The sequence below is a fragment of the Ptychodera flava genome, chromosome 9 (genome assembly GCF_041260155.1).
Source record: "Ptychodera flava strain L36383 chromosome 9, AS_Pfla_20210202, whole genome shotgun sequence".
Taxonomy (NCBI): Eukaryota; Metazoa; Hemichordata; class Enteropneusta; family Ptychoderidae; genus Ptychodera; species Ptychodera flava.
In genome coordinates this window covers 20,747,344-20,760,952 of record NC_091936.1, presented here as the reverse complement: position 1 = coordinate 20,760,952, position 13,609 = coordinate 20,747,344, and the positions used below count along the sequence as shown (strand labels likewise).

At 36.9% G+C, this 13,609-nt stretch overlaps 1 protein-coding gene across 4 annotated transcripts in view; it reads left to right on the top strand.

The window, feature by feature from the left end:
- Positions 1-13,609, top strand: part of LOC139140301 (formin-like protein 2) — a 64,591-nt gene that overhangs the window by 28,373 nt on the left and 22,609 nt on the right. For 2 of the 4 annotated variants that reach the window (XM_070709460.1, XM_070709457.1), the window contains exons 4-11: positions 3,282-3,320; positions 7,520-7,599; positions 8,872-8,955; positions 10,156-10,294; positions 10,827-10,903; positions 11,922-12,015; positions 12,245-12,322; positions 13,001-13,111. In XM_070709460.1, the coding sequence (XP_070565561.1) occupies positions 3,282-3,320; positions 7,520-7,599; positions 8,872-8,955; positions 10,156-10,294; positions 10,827-10,903; positions 11,922-12,015; positions 12,245-12,322; positions 13,001-13,111 (702 nt within the window). The remainder of the gene's footprint in view (positions 1-3,281; positions 3,321-7,519; positions 7,600-8,871; positions 8,956-10,155; positions 10,295-10,826; positions 10,904-11,921; positions 12,016-12,244; positions 12,323-13,000; positions 13,112-13,609) is intronic. The other 2 variants (XM_070709461.1, XM_070709458.1) reach the window with 1 other exon arrangement.

The window sequence follows — 13,609 nt, the reverse complement described above, 5'->3', positions numbered from 1 at the left end:
ACAAGTCAAGACGTGGCATACATGTATGCCTCCCTTAGGGTTTCTCTGCCGATTCATTACACTGCATGCACAGAACAGTATATATGTAGTTTTATCCTCAGGCCAATAATTGGAACAAAATGCAGTTGGGTTTGGTGGTCCATATAGACCTTCATTTGAGGGGGAATGGTATCATGACAATGAATTCAGCATGTGGTGCTTACAGAGTGAAAAAGTCACTGCTTGCAGTGGGTGTGCCGAGAGTGACCTTGAAGCCCCCTTTGAGAGTGATTTCTGTAAACAAAGTTTGTACAGATATCTGCATTTGAGTTGCAAGCATGGTGGTAGAGCAGTTACATGTGTAGTTGTAGGCTATTAGCTTTCATATACAGTGTACATGTAGTAAAGTGGATAGATGTCAGCGAATGATGTCGGTTTGCTTTTCTCTGTAGTGAACTTGGCCCCTATCCAGTTGTCATCAATCTGTTTGTCTTTGTTTGTGTAAATGAAATAAAAAAAGTACATACATCTCAATGAAAACAAATATCTGTTTTCTTGATGTTATCAGTGTAAAGAGATATATCCCAAAATCTATTCAACACCATTGTGACTGGGGGTACACAATATACCATGCCATCACCATTGGTCACTGTCCAGCTAGGTATATATTCCCTTCCACCGGTATACTTGCACAAGGAATGCAAGTATATCTTTCACATTCTGTGTTCTGCATAAAAATCCCCATTATTTCAAGAGTTGGCAGAGAAATGGAGTTTGTTGGCAATGAAATTCATCATCCTCACTACATGTGTCTTGATATTTGCCTGAAACCCTCGCGGAAAAGATGATATATATGTCGGTTATTTTTAGTCCCCACGGACACCGTCCGGGGGGACTTATAGGTTTGGTCATGTCCGTGCGTGCGTCCGTGCGTGCGTCCGTCCGTCCGTCCGTGCGTCCGTCCGTTCACGCAGATATCTCAGAGATGCAAGGAGCGATTTCATTCAAACTTGGTACAAGGATTACTTCATATGTCATACAGATGCACGTCGATTTGTTTTGTGATATGATCCAATATGGCCGCCAGGCGGCCATTTTATTACGATATTTTCATGTACAGAGCCATAACTCAGACAGTTTCAACCGATTTTATTCAAAGTTGGTACAAGGACATTGACCAGTGTCATAGATATGCATGTCGATTTGTTTTGTGATACGATCCAATATGGCCACCAGGCGGCCATTTTATTACAATTTTTTCATGTACAGAGCCATAACTCAGACATGTTTCAACCAATTTTATTCAAAGTTGGTACAAGGACATTGACCCATGTCATAGATATGCAAGTGTATTTTTTTGTGATACGATCCAATATGGCCGCCTGGCGGCCATTTTATTACAATTTTTTCATGTACAGAGCCATAACTCAGACATGTTTCAACCAATTTTATTCAAAGTTGGTACAAGGACATTGACCAATGTCATAGATATGCAAGTCTATTTGTTTTGTGATACGATCCAATATGGCCGCCTGGCGGCCATTCTATTATGATTTTTTCATGTACAGAGCCATAACTCTGACATGTTTCAACCGATTTTATTCAAAGTTGGTACAAGGACATTGACCATGTCATAGATATGCAAGTCTATTTGTTTTGTGATACGATCCAATATGGCCGCCTGGCGGCCATTTTATTACGATTTTTTCATGTACAGAGCCATACCTCTGACATGTTTCAACCGATTTTATTCAAAGTTGGTACAAGGACATTGACCAATGTCATAGATATGAATGTCAATTTGTTTTGTGATACGATCCAATATGGCCGCCAGGCGGCCATTTTATTACAATTTTTTCATGTACAGAGCCATAACTCAGACATGTTTCAACCAATTTTATTCAAAGTTGGTACAAGGACATTGACCAATGTCATAGATATGCATGTCGATTTGTTTGTGATACGATCCAATATGGCCGCCTGGCGGCCATTTTATTACAATTTTTCATGTATAGAGCCAAAACTCAGGCATATCTCAACCGATTTTATTCCAAGTTGGTACAAGGACATTGACCTATGTCATACATATGTACGTCTATTTGGTTTGTGATACGATCCAATATGGCCGCTAGGCAGCCATTTTATTACGATGTTTTCATGTACAGAGCCGTAATACTCAGACATGTATCAAGCGAATTTATTCAAAGTTGGTACAAGGAGATTGACTACTGTCATACATAGCATGTCAATTTGTTATGTGATACGATCCAATATGGCTGCCGTGCGGCCATTTTGTTACGATTTTTTCATGTACAGAGCCATAATACTCAGGCATATCTCAAACGATTTTATTCAAAGTTGGTACAAGGACATTAACCTATGTCATACATATGTAGGTCTTTTTTGTATGTAGGTCATTCTTGGCCATTGAGCGCTATCTGTATCAAAGTATTTTTATCACAGACCTAATTAATGAAGAGGACTCTATCCTCTCTGAGGACATGTAATCAAAGTACCCATTAACAAGTGGGGACTGTGTCATCAACGATGACTTGTCTATGTTGTATTTTGCTCTCTCTATGCCTGAAACATCAGGCCCATTTTCATGAATCACCAAGTCATTTAAATTCCCATTGGACCAATCAAGTGGCCTGTTGCTACTAATTCAGATGCACCTCACTGTCTCGAGTACGTTTTTAGGCTGCTACTCTGTTGGTACACTTTGAATGAAATTACAACATGGTGACATGCAAAAACAGGGCAGTGTTTCAGGTGTATTAAATTCATCAAAATTCATCCATATGCATTATCTTTTCTTTAAACAAACAATGACAACAGATTTAGGACAACTATAGACAGGAGCCCTAGTGCCCTGTGGCCTTTTTGTGCACTGTCAATGTGGCAGATGTTAGACTGAAAGATTCCGTCGCGTGCGGGCGCTCCGGCGCACTGCGTGGTAAGGGTCGTAGGTCGCAGTGCGCGCGAGCGCCCGCACGCTACGGAATCTTTCAGTCTAGGCAGATGTGTGCGTTTAGAACATTCAAAGCATGCTAAGTTCATACAATTTGTGTTTTTGTCAACAACCGTATAATCATGTAAATGAATATTCGGCATGACATTATGCATGCATGAGACAAACATAGATACTAGGAGGAGACTTGAGTGCTGATGCAGTTATTATACGATACATTTATACATTTGTTTGAAAATAAAAGTAGCACTAGTTTAATTCTTGTATGTATTGTATGTATTTTACAAAAATGTGTGTTTCTCACTTACGGAAATCTCAATTTATAATCCAGTACCCATATGCCGGCCATCTCGCTGACTTGACAAGAAAGGTAGGGGTTAACCACAGTCAAGTAAAACTTCATCACCGACTTCGCCACAGTGGTGTTGTAGCGCCCCCACCTCGATCACCCACCCCATCAATTAACAGTTGGCGTATGTCTCTCATGATTTTGTCTGGAGTTCTGTGCATGCTGTCTGGTGACCTAACCACACACTATTCTGCAATCATGCTAGTTTTCAGACATTCTTTTTATTATTTTCTCTCAGTTTACCTTTATTTACGTGTAATAGTTTGTATTTTTTTTTATGTATGCCATAACTGTTTACATGTAATACTTGTCTGAATGCGGTACCAGGTACAAAATAGAGAAGGATACACCTGAGCCATGTACAGCTGTTTTGAACTAATATAGCAAGTCTGGATCTATTAATATTACAAAAGCTGATGTTATTGTCCTCAGTACATCCTGCACATTTGGTATAAAATTGCCATATGTGACATTCAGCTACTTGAAGAATTATTGTCCATTTGAGCAAGGATAGGGGTTTGGTCAGCAGGAAGGATGCTTGCCCCATATAATCACTGTTACGTGAATGTGACATTGTAGATGCAAGGCCAAAATGTCTTCACAGGGCTAACTGTGGTATCCATCCATGTACCGGTACAATATATGTGGATGATATTATGTACATGTACCATGTATCTGGAATATCAAAAAGAGTGATGACTAATTTGATGGTCAGTTCGTATTTTGCTCATTCTTGTAACAGGATTTGATGTTTGCAATTACTTTTACAATTACAGTAGCTGTGGACTGTCAGTTGTAACATTTTCACTGCCAATGTGTAGGGTAGTTGATGCAAATCATGGTGGAAATCTTTAAACTGATAATAATATTGGTAATAAGAATGATGCCATTTGACTGTCATCATACTTTGCGAGGATAGAAAATGGTCACAATTCTCAATCAATACACAGATATGAAATTGATCATACAGAGAAGGAAAAAATAGCAAATAAGAGCAAGAAAAATAATAAAATACAGACAAATAATAATTCTTGACCTATATTGTCAGTATGCTGTAGCAGTCACATAGCATCGTTCTTGTATTCTCCAAAACACATGCTGTGAATAAGGGCAATCTTAATTTTTGAAATTTTGAAAGAAGTTCTGAACAGGCCAGATGTGATATTTAAATTTAATGCAGGCTACCGTAATTCAAAAAGAATTATTCTGCGAAATTCATCCTCAGGCGATTCCAATAATTGCATTACATTCACCACACTTTCATCTGTCATAATGCTGTAATAAGTGTTGCGCATCCTGTTTTGATTTCAGTAGCATTCATAAAATCTGGGTGGGTTGGTGAGAAAAAGAGTCATTTTTCGCTCAAATCACCAAGTCTTGTCCATAACGTTTGTAATGTTTTGTGACAATGCAAAAAACAAAAAACTTATAATAAAAAGGCATTAACTTCAACATGAAAGCAATGTAAAGTGAATTCCTAATAATGGTAATTTGGAAATTCCTTTGTGTCTGTGATACAGCGACATTTTGGCTGTAATTACAGTCATTTACATTTCTGACATAAATCTTTTAATGGATAGACTATGTATATAAATCACAACATTTGACTCTACCAGTGTAGCCATCAGTTGATTACTCCAGTAATTGCTCAGTGATATATGGGGAAACCATTAATCATTCATTTAACAGGAATGAGTCTGTCAGAATCATCCCATCAATAACCAAAATGGACATTGAAACAATCTCAATCACCAAAGTTGCCAAAAAGGTAATTTCTTATTACTCTGCAAGCAAGATTCGACATGTGAAACTCAGACCTGAAATCTCAAAGATTTTTTGATATGTTTGTATAAAGAGCTATGGGTATTGGTTGCATTCAGTGATAAAAAGTGAAAGAAAAGTACGGTATGTGTATACATGAAATATATATAGATCTCATTTTTTGAATGAATTTGTCTGCTGTCAAAATACATCAGACATTTAGCAAAAATTAAATCAATCTTTCACAATGTTCAGGGTTGACCCATGTGATTGCATAACCTTTGACCTTCCAAACTCTGCTCTGACACGGTATTCAGACAATCAAATTTCTGTCATGAGTCATTCTTTATCACAAAATTCTGACTTACTGATATTATCAGGCAAAATTTTCAGTCAGTCATCAAATCATGGAACGTTTATTTCTCCAAATGATGTATGGTAAAAAAAAAAACCCAGTTTCAACGTGGTTATGAAATTATGAAAAAAAATGTTTAATATGACAGTGACAAATTGTATATTATATAGGAAAGCTTATAGTCATCGTTTATCCTGTAATCCCCGTCAGGTTGATGGATATAGTAATCAGTTTATAGTAGTATGTCATTGTCTAAATCTCTGCATACAGTTAGTCATTTGTGGTTGATTTTTAATATTAAGAAAACAGTGGCATCTGCTCGGCCACTTGAATATTATAACTTCCCAGTTTGATTTAGAATTAATGTAAAATGTAGGTTTGACTACAATAGCAGTCTACCTGTTTTGTAGGATTTAAAAATGAACAGGATTGGTTTTGGTATTTTATTTGCTGTGTGTTTCTTCCCCATTACTTTTATGTTTTTATTTTTATCCCATGATGCTACTTTCCATTGACTTCCTGTATTCCACTTGCCATGTTCTGAAATGTGTCACACTTTTTCAGTGTATTGTCATTTACATACAGAGTATATACTAGTATTGTTACTGTCTTGTAATTTTTCAGATCATTTGTTATTTTAGTTTCTATCTATTGATTCACTGAATGAAAATCCATTTATGGAATCAATGCAACCATATAGAGAAATGAAATAGTGCTGCAATGTTAATTCATGCCAGAATGAAAAGTGTTTGGAGTATATTTCCTGTGACATGACAAATTAAAAAAATTTGCAGTATTTTTCCTGTGACGTGACTAGTATGACAAAGAGAATAGGTCATTTTAGCAGCATTTTTGCACAGTGGGACCAAAATAAAACAGAAATTGTCAATTTTAGTTTTTTTAAATACAGAAAAAATAGGTTAGGGTTTATACACATGAAATAGGGTAGATTGAATCACCGGAAATACAGAGATCCCTTTTCATGGCTCTTTGAGCAGATGCAGTAAGAAAGAAGAATAGAATAAGAGAGAGTAAACAAATATCTGATGTCAGTTTCTAAACTTGTAAAGTAACATATCCACTTGAAAGTTTCATACCATTAGAACAAACCACTAAAATATGATTACTGTGTGGTATCATGTTACATGAAAAATTTCAATTGAATTTAGGTCATCATTGTGACCAACACCATTGTACAATATAGTGTCTATGTTCATATATGTTTACTTGAGGCTGGGGAGTTTGCTTTAGCCCCAACTGTTAGTGACAGAATCTGTGGTAGGCAGTTTTTATATGCAAGGAAGCCAACACAAACCACTGACAAGCTTTTTGGACTGGACTACTCAGTGTTCTCTGATAAATTGGTTTCCTTAATAACATTTTCCTTGCAGTACAAGTGGCATATACCTGCACTTGACACACACAATCGTAGGCAGATTGAAGATTTATTGAATGCCTTTCGCAAACACGCCACAAAATATATCATGCAAATTGTATAGGTGCTAGCTGATAGACAGCTTTAGAAGGGTAGCCCCATGAGTCTCATTTCCCAGTAATCACACATGTTAGTGTATAGGTCTGTCTGTTTCTCAAGCAGCAACAAGGAACAGACAACCAGACTTCCCCGATCTTTCAATATCAGTACTATTGGTATATATATTCTAACAAAATACACGTAATTCTAATTTCAAAGTTGTTGAGAATGCTCTCGGTGCGTTAGTATCTAAATGTGTGTATAAAAGGCATCATTTGATAATGTAAAATTATGGAGATTGCCGTCACTGTGTAGTATCTGCATCACTAATAACAGCAGTGCTGTAGATGTATTAGATACAGCATGTATGCCGAAATTCAAGCCATCAAAATAAATTATTACTGTCACCAGACACAAAAGTCTTGCACAGTGTCACTGTGTAGCATGGTGTGGTGTGTAAATTCTAAAGAACCGTTTTAATATTAAAGTTGTGATGTATTGTGTAAACAATAATCTGGATTGCATGCTGTCGTATGCTAACTCAAATCCACCAAAAGCCAGCACTGTATACCAGTCACAGATTGTACGTGGAGTAGGAAAGATTCTCACTTTTGACTTTTTCTCTCACAGAGACAAAGAAAAAAGTTGCTAGACCACTCAACTAAGATTGTGAGAGAACTTGAAATATCACTGCGGACAAACCACATACAGTAAGTACCCAATGCCACGACACAGTCAGTTATCCGACTATTACACAGACTGTATTTCAGTGTCTGTGTAAATTATAGTATTCTATGCCATACATTGACACACAGTTGTCTCTTCCCATGCAAATGAACACAATGAAAGAGTTTGTATTTGGAAAGAAAACTTTTAACCAATTTATCTATTCAATGACAAAATCTTTCAATGGATGCCACTGGCCAATCAGCTCTGAACAGACTTTGCTCAGTTCTGATATTGCTACAATAACTCCAATAACTGGACTGTGCATAAAATCTTGAACACTATAGACTTTCAAGAAACTAAATGTGGAGGAGTTTCATGACAAATTGTAAACGCACATTGAAGTTACACATGTTAGTGGTTAGTCTTTGTATATTTGTTTCCTTACTGTCACTTGCCACGCTACACTTATAACTGTTCAGTCACAAGATGCAGTTTACTGCTTTCCAAACATCCTCATGGCGTAAGGCACCCAACCTAGATACCATTATGCCTAACGATAAGGAAACCTTGATTTCCTTAGGCATAATATGCCACAGTGTTTACCCATGATAAGGGATGGACCATTGCATCTTCTGGGTGGTCAGACTGGGGAAATATTTCTTGCTGTCTAATATTTGACATGTTTGATATCAAGGATTATGAGTAGGCTTGAATCCATGGCCTCTCCTTTAAGAATTCCACATATTTTCTCACTTTCTTTCAACATTTTTGTGTCACAAAGATATGAAAATGTGTAACATACCACTTCCTCATTTTGTACCATCTCTCTCCAAATATCAAATGGTCCATCCCTTATGAATTTTCTGTGCTTATTTCCTAATATCTTCCTGAAGTTGAAGTAGGATGATGGTGGTTATCCTTAAAATATTTCCTGTCTACGGACAGCATGTACGTAATCATTGTTTGCAAGCTGCCACTGAAAATTGCACCTTGAATTATTATTTTGCGCCATTGAAATTGCCATTGAAGGTCACGTGGTGATACCAAAACATTTAGTTTACCTACATAAACTGTAGCATGTATGATATGCTATTTACTGAATGGAATCAAAATCAAAGGGATGAAATAAAAACAAAAGAATAAATGATCCAGACACTTGAGGTACGATAAGTATCTTTTCCCTTGTGTGTAAAGTACTATGATGGTAGGTCTCTACAGTTTTTTAAAATGAGCAAATTTGTTCAATACACAATGTTATTCATAGGTTACTCATGCCTGGCTATTCATTAATATTATGAATTTGCACTTTTTAGGTGGGTAAGAGAATTTTTAAATGAAGAAAACAAAGGACTTGATGTGTTGATAGAGTATTTACATTACCTACAGATAGCTATGACGTAAGTAACATGTTCTTGTATTTCATCACTCGAAATACTACTAGGCCTAACAATGAATTTCCGCCCTTCATATCCATGACATGAAAATCAAATATCAAAAAGCTTAATGGTGTCGTGGAAGCACATGTGATATAGAAAATGTATAACTGGTCAGATCAAACTTTACATGTTCTCTGTACATTACAGCTTCACTACTGTAACTTTTTATGTGGCTTCCATTATTTATGTTGCATGTGTGAAAACAGGTTCTTGATCTATTTTCAAAAATACTGATATGCTGGATGTTGTACTTATCAACATTGTCAATCTCCACACAGAGATTGAAGCGCAGTGGGGCAGCAGCGCGGCGTGGATAATTCGAACCAAGCTAGAGGGTCTCCGAGTCGTTGACCGCGCGCCCCCACCAATCTCTGCTGCAGGCAAATTTAAATATTCCAAACTCGGACTTCTTTCAGTCCTGCGCGCGCCCAACTGGCTAAATAAACGTGATGGAAGTAGTAAATGGATAGGAGCAATCCAGCCAGAGATGGCACTTTCCGCACACTGGTAAAAATAATACATTAATACACTAATAAAAATAATAAATAATCTGCTAAAACTTTGGCAATCGCGTCTGCAAAGCTGACAGCCATTGGGGCATACATTTTGAATCATCAATTTACATCCCTGTAACCCAGAGCAAGGTCTATGTTTTGCAAGTGTTCACGGAATCGAGCAACGATATTGATACTAGTGTACTATTCTTTTATCTAATTTTTTTGGTTCGAAGTATTATATATAAAAAAGACAGAAAATGTGTATCATGGAAACGCGCAATACCAAAAAGTTGGTGAAAACCGTCGCCTGTGGCAGAGATTAGTGAGGCTACTGCTGAGACTCCCTAGCTAGGTTAAAATTTTCCACGCCGCTACAATCTCTGTCCGGAGATTGCAACATTGTATGTTTTGTATTCTGATATTATTTTTTGACAACTAAATGATGGTTATAAAACTAGAATTCTTTTCTCAACAATAGCATCGGGTATTGTATACAATCCATTGTTTTGACAAATGAATTAATTTGTACGTTGGTGTACTTAGGAAGCTGAAGAAAACATACTTGTTTTCTGAAACAATATTATCAAAAGTATCATCAAATGGTTATTGTTATTGTTCCTTCAAGGAAAGTATACAAGTTTTTTCATTCTGCTGCAATTTTCAGGAGAGAAGATTCCTTGGAGGATCTCTTGAATGCCAAGCCAATGACTTCAAGAAGTACAAAGGGTAGTCTGCATCCCTCACACACCAGGGATGATGTCCATGTTTGCATTATGTGCCTCAGGGCTATCATGAATCACCAGGTGAGGTCAGAGGTCATGGAGCAGAAATGAGTGTGACAGCCATTATTCATAGTATAATGTCGTTGTGCAATAAATTGTATCTGGAAATGGTGAATGAATTGACAATTTGATTCTAATCAAGCAACGTTTGAAACATGTTTAGGTCGTGTTTTGAATTTCAGTATAATTCTATATACAGGTGCATTGAGTGACAACCTTGGGTCAACTGATAAAAGTGCAATTAAACTCTTTGCATGGAGCTATGGACAAGTAGTAGGGTTTTACCTGTGATTGTGAGCCACAAATTTGAAACTGATTCCACAATGTTACTTGTCAGTTAATGACAAAACGTGTAGGTTTTGTTTTTCACATTTTTACCAATACATATGTTTGTTGGTTGTCATCATTCCCTCACTTCTCAATAACCATAATTGGTACTTTGCAGTTCAAATAAAGATATTATTTGCTCATGGAGCATATTACTGATCAGTATATGGCACTAATTTTCCAGTTTGTAAAATCTCACACTGTTTTTCTTTTTCTTCTTTTCCAGTATGGCTTCAACCTCGTCATCAATCATGCCTCTGCCATCAACATGATAGCACTCAGTCTCAACCATAGAAGTCACAGGTAATGACCATGCACTGTATGCCAGCCAAGCTGTGTGTGTGTGTGACATTGCCCTCAGGTGAAAGAGAGAGGTTTTGATTTATGAGACAGAAACTAGGATAGCTAATTTAGCATGAGTCAGAACCTGTTTATGGATGGCACCTCCATTAATCAATAAGTCAGCGATCGGCAGTAACTTTATTAAAGTGGTTGACAAATTGGTTGTCAGACAGATCACTGACTGACTGTCTACCAGTGAACGTAATTTATAAAAATCAAATTTTTTTGTTGCACATTTGACTAGAAGATCACTCGCTTGAGGCAAACTTCAATGAATGGTTCTATGGCGGAATAAAAAGATGCACACAGTGTTCTGCAGACTCAGTATGCCCAAGAGATCTCGTAATGCTGGTCCAAACAAACCCACGTATAGAAATATACGTATTTCTAGTTGCGTTTGTGCATATGGCTTTGTTTGTACCGTGGTCCATTGGAATTCTGGATTTAAGCTGGTATTATCATGTCTGACTAGATATGCCCATGGACATGGTTTGTGAGCTTTCTTAGAGTGGAGTACACTGCTCATCGCATCAGTAAAAGTGTTTGTAGATGACATTAGATGCATTCCAAGCAAACAGAAAATGCAATATTATACACAAGTCATTCAAAATCTGCATAAAATTCATGTTGCATGACCTAAAACCATTGTGACATACTTCCCTGACACACCATCAGAATCACATCTGGTGAAGTCTAGTCTATACAAATCACCGTGCTAGCATAGATCTTAGTTGCACAAGTAGGTGAAAATAATATTTCTGTTATGGTTGTAAGGGTCCTCAAATGTGCAAGGCTGTTGATATAGGTTTGGTAGGACATAGTATCAAGCTGTACTGGTTTCAACCTTTGACCTAATAGGGATGGGTGAACTTGGCTGAAAAAAGGGTTTAGATTCTTGCCAGTGTCTTCACATTTCACAATTTCATACTGATAGACCGCTGTCTGTACACTTTTATGTCATGCTGCCATTTCTTTACAGGACGAAGACATTGGTGTTAGAACTATTGGCTGCCGTATGTCTAGTACAAGGAGGCCATGAAATTATCCTCCAGGCATTTGACCACTTCAAGGAGGTAAGAGTAATGGGTATTGGCAGATCATTCAGCCACAGTGGAGTGTCACAAAAACGACAAGAAAGTCTCAGTTGAAAGTCATAGAAACAGAAAATACATGTACAAACAACATGGAAAGTATACATGTTTGAGTGAGTACTATTGTAAACTCTGTTATAGATATGCATCATGGATATGCTTGTGATTTACCAAAATTACAAACTAATAAAAAAAATCTATCTTCTCATAGGTGTGTCGAGAGAACCAGAGGTTTGAAAAGCTGATGGAATACTTTAAGAAGTATGCAGATACGAACATAGATATTATGGTAGGTGTACGTTCAATATTGTTCTTCGTGGCATCAATGAAATAAAATCTATATTTTTCTCTGGCCTTTTTGTGTGGATGATTGCATCATGGGAAATCTACTGTAAAATATTTTTCAAGACAAATGCTGTAAGATTAGTTTGCAAAATACGACATTTATTCAGATTGACAGTGTTTAGCTCAATTGGCACAAATTCTTGTCCAATGTCTGTATGGATCGATTTATTTTGGGCTTTGTAGACCCCAAATGGACCTGGAGATATTATCTCTAGACTTATTTTTGATAATCAGACTTTCACAGTCAATAAAGAGAAGAAGATTGTGAAATAATGTTGGCACTTATTTGTCCAAAAATGTCAACAATCAGCAAGAATGATTAAGGCCTCTCACACTCAAGATTTCTATAAAATGTTGATTAAAGTTTCTGTAACTTTCTTTTAAGCCAGTCCATGCATGCACCCTTGTACCGCCTACAATTTTGTTTTTAGGCTACAAGAAGCTGTGTGTCAGTAACATGGTACATGTCTATAAGACACACGGATTAACTGGCGTGGATTGATTACTATTCTAAATTTTGTCCTGTCTTCTAATCCTGACAAATTTTGTTATTCACAATTTATCAAATGTTCCTTGGAACTAGAGTGATACATTCCTTCTTGATGTTTTGTCTGATATTCAGGTTGCCTGCATGCAGTTCATCAACATTGTGGTCCATTCAGTGGATGATATGAATTACAGAGTTCACCTGCAATATGAATTCACACAACTTGGGCTGGATGACTTCCTCATGGTAAGTTGAAGTTCAGTTGACCAGAGCATACTGATATGAACATGGCATTCTGAAAATCATTCCTTCTTCACAATCTAGAGCACTTCAAAAATCAATACCTGCTTTTACTACTTTGGTATGGTTGCCTTTAATGCGTACATGTTTACATACTGTGCAGAGCTTACCAATTAGAGTGGTGATTCTTTTAACTGGTAGTCCTGATAACTGATGAAATCATGTTTATAATCAATATGTGCACACAAAATTCAAGAAAACTAAGTTTTACCAAGATCTTCGCTTCTTCAGAAGTTTGAAAGGAGTCTTAAAATAAACGTGAAAACTATTTGAAAAGTATAACCTCATACATAAAAAAAATTATGCCAAGTCAGTAAAGTTACATACAGCCCAGTGAATTCATAAGTAACTTCACACAAGGACAGCCAAAGCAGTTGCTATTGGGAGTTAGGCTCTGGTAGAATGCTTTACTTAGATACTAGATACTAAATAACTTTATTGCCA